This window comes from Oncorhynchus gorbuscha, unplaced genomic scaffold (genome assembly GCF_021184085.1).
Source record: "Oncorhynchus gorbuscha isolate QuinsamMale2020 ecotype Even-year unplaced genomic scaffold, OgorEven_v1.0 Un_scaffold_2898, whole genome shotgun sequence".
In the NCBI taxonomy this organism is placed as follows: Eukaryota; Metazoa; Chordata; class Actinopteri; order Salmoniformes; family Salmonidae; genus Oncorhynchus; species Oncorhynchus gorbuscha.
Genome location: NW_025747288.1, coordinates 1,080 through 5,000, shown reverse-complemented (window position 1 = coordinate 5,000; position 3,921 = coordinate 1,080). Strand labels below are relative to the sequence as shown.

At 49.7% G+C, this 3,921-nt stretch overlaps 1 protein-coding gene across 1 annotated transcript in view; it reads left to right on the top strand.

The window, feature by feature from the left end:
* Positions 1 to 2,635, top strand: part of LOC124027033 (mucin-5AC-like) — a 57,051-nt gene extending 54,416 nt beyond the window's left edge. The window contains exon 14 of the mRNA XM_046339591.1: positions 2,476 to 2,635. Within this exon, the coding sequence (XP_046195547.1) occupies positions 2,476 to 2,563 (88 nt within the window). The 3' untranslated portion in view covers positions 2,564 to 2,635. The remainder of the gene's footprint in view (positions 1 to 2,475) is intronic.
* Positions 2,636 to 3,921: the final 1,286 nt, after the last annotated feature.

Here is a 3,921-nt window from a genome sequence, read left to right as displayed (position 1 = left end):
CCTTGTAAGTGCCTGACCAGAGAGAGGGGTCCTCACCATCTCTCCCTCATATGTTAATATGGTCCAAGCAGGTGGCCTTGTAAGTGCCTGACCAGAGAGAGAGGGGTCCTTGCTATCTCTCCCTCATATGTTAATATGGTCCAAGCAGGTGGCCTTGTAAGTGCCTGACCAGAGAGAGGGGTCCTCACCATCTCTCCCTCATATGTTAATATGGTCCAAGCAGGTGGCCTTGTAAGTGCCTGACCAGAGAGAGGGGTCCTCACCATCTCTCCCTCATATGTTAATATGAGCCAACACGACTGAAACCTACTGTAGTCCCACCCCCCAAGTCACCTGATATGACTGTAAAGCTGATCTTATTGGCCAACCACGACTGAAACCTACTGTAGTCCCACCCCCCAAGTCACCTGATATGACTGTAAAGCTGATCTTATTGGCCAACCACGACTGAAACCTACTGTAGTCCCACCCCCCAAGTCACCTGATATGACTGTAAAGCTGATCTTATTGGCCAACCACGACTGAAACCTACTGTAGTCCCACCCCCCAAGTCATCTGATATGACTGTAAAGCTGATCTTATTGGCCAACCACGACTGAAACCTACTGTAGTCCCACCCCCCAAGTCACCTGATATGACTGTAAAGCTGATCTTATTGGCCAACCACGACTGAAACCTACTGTAGTCCCACCCCCCAAGTCACCTGATATGACTGTAAAGCTGATCTTATTGGCCAACCACGACTGTCCATCTTTCATTCGACCCGGCCCCCCCCCAGTCTAATGCAAAATATACCACAGGTCGTAAAGATTAAAAACCTTCTCTTTTTTTCGGGGGTGGGTGAAAATGTAATCACTGGTGTTGATGTTTTTATGTTGTAATTAAATGTATTAATTAATCATTAATTAATTATGTAATTAAAGCCAGACATTGTCGTGGAGAACATTGCTAATAGGCTACTTGTGTTTGGTAACAATCTAATGGTTCATTTTTAGCTCAGACCACCGGGAAGCTGTCCAGTGAAAACCAAGTGTACAATGACCTTGTTGACCTCTCTGGGCTGTGATTGGTCACAGGGCCGACCTAGTGACATACCAGCTGTGTCGTCTGGACAATGACCTTGTTGACCTCTGGGCTGTGATTGGTCACAGGGCCGACCTACGACCTAGTGACATACCAGCTGTGTCGACCTCTCTGGGCTGTGATTGGTCACAGGGCCGACCTAGTGACATACCAGCTGTGTCGTCTGGACAATGACCTTGTTGACTCTCTGGGCTGTGATTGGTCACAGGGCCGCCCTAGTGACATACCAGCTGTGTCGTCTGTACAATGACCTTGTTGACTCTCTGGGCTGTGATTGGTCACAGGGCCGACCTACGACCTAGTGACATACCAGCTGTGTCGACTGTACAATGACCTTGTTGACTCTCTGGGCTGTGATTGGTCACAGGGCCGACCTAGTGACATACCAGCTGTGTCGTCTGGACAATGACCTTGTTGACCTCTCTGGGCTGTGATTGGTCATGAGTGTTTCTAAATGAACAAAGTCAGTTGGTTCTGTTTCGTTCATAGTGAATACCCCCCAGGTGTTAGTGCAGGCATGGAGCTAAACCCTGCTCTGTGTCCTGTTCCTCTCACAACAGAGAGGGTACTGGGTAAACAGCTCTGTTTCCCGGATGACTGGGCAGGAAGTTTAGCAGGCGGGTGCTTCCTGTCTCTCCACACTAACACACAGTGTTAATACACGCGAACTCACACACACACTCTAACACACATAGTGTTAATACACTCACTACAAACACACTTACCATACACGCCCAGTACTTCCTGTTGTTGCTGTCCACAGCTCCTCAGACTTCCTGCAGCTGACAGACAGGAAGTAGCCTGCCAGAACCATCAGATCTGACTATTCAGGGTCCCAACTAGGGCCCAATGGTGAGGATCGGATGACAGCAGCTCGGGTCAGGAAGTGTAGAACAGTTCTGGTGTTGGGGGCTTACTGGGGTTCTAACTAGGGTCCTAACTAGGGCCTTAACTAGGGTCCTAACTGGGGTCCCAACTAGGGCCCAATGGTGAGGATCGGATGACAGCAGCTCGGGTCAGGAAGTGTAGAACAGTTGTTGGTGTTGGGCGCTTACTGGGGTCCTAACTAGGGTCCTAACTAGGGCCTTAACTAGGGTCCTAACTGGGGTCCTAACTAGGGTCCCAACTAGGGCCCAATGGTGAGGATCGGATGACAGCAGCTCGGGTCAGGAAGTGTAGAACAGTTGTTGGTGTTGGGCGCTTACTGGGGTCCTAACTAGGGTTCTAACTAGGGCCTTAACTAGGGTCCTAACTAGGGTCCTAACTAGGGTCTTAACTAGGGCCCTAACTAGGGCACTAACTAGGGTCCTAACTAGGGCCCTAACTAGGGCCTTAACTAGGGCACTAACTAGGGTCCTAACTAGGGTCCCAACTCCTCTCTATCCCCTACAGTGAGGAGCGGATGACAGCAGCTCTGGTCAGGAAGTGTGTGAAGTGTGGAACAGGTCTGGTGTTGGGCGCTTACTGGGGCCCTAACTAGGGCACTAACTAGGGTCCTAACTAGGGCACTAACTAGGGTCCTAACTAGGGCACTAACTAGGGCACTAACTAGGGCACTAACTAGGGCACTAACTAGGGCCCTAACTAGGATCCTAACTAGGGCCCTAACTAGGATCCTAACTAGGGCCCTAACTAGGATCCTAACTAGGATCCTAACTAGGATCCTAACTAGGGCCCTAACTAGGATCCTAACTAGGGTCCTAACTAGGGTCCTAACTAGGGTCCTAACTCCTCTCTATCCCCTACAGTGAGGAGCGGATGACAGCAGCTCGGGTCAGGAAGTGCGTGAAGTGTGGAACAGGTCTGGTGAAGTCCGAGGGATGTAACAGGATGTGGTGTCGTTGTGGAAGCTACATGTGTTACCTGTGCCGAGAGCCAATCAGTGGATACAACCACTTCTGTCAGCACGCCCGTTCCCCTGGCGCTCCCTGTAGGCACTGCCGCAAGTGCTCTCTCTGGACAGACCCCACGGTGAGCACACACACACACACACACACACACACACACACACACGGTGAGCACACACACACACACAGACCCCACGGTGAGCACACACACACACACACACACACACACACACACACACACACACACACACACACACACACACACACACACACACACACACACACACAGACCCCACGGTGAGCACACACACACACACACACACAGACCCCACGGTGAGCACACACACACACACACACACACAGACCCCACGGTGAGCACACACACACACACACACACACACACACACACACACACACACACACACACACACACACACACACACACACACACACACAGACCCCACGGTGAGCACACACACACACACAGACCCCACGGTGAGCGCACACATACACACACACACACACACACACACACACACACACACACACAGACCCCACGGTGAGCACACACACACACACAGACCCCACGGTGAGCACACACACACACACAGACCCCACGGTGAACACTACCTATTATATACAGTATAATTCATAAAGTATTCAGACCCCACGGTGAACACTACCTATTATATACAGTATAATTCATAAAGTATTCAGACCCCACGGTGAACACTACCTATTATATACAGTATAATTCATAAAGTATTCAGACCCCACGGTGAACACTACCTATTATATACAGTATAATTCATAAAGTATTCAGACCCCACGGTGAACACTACCTATTATATACAGTATAATTCATAAAGTATTCAGACCCCACGGTGAACACTACCTATTATATACAGTATAATTCATAAAGTATTCAGACCCCACGGTGAACACTACCTATTATATACAGTATAATTCATAAAGTATTCAGACCCCACGG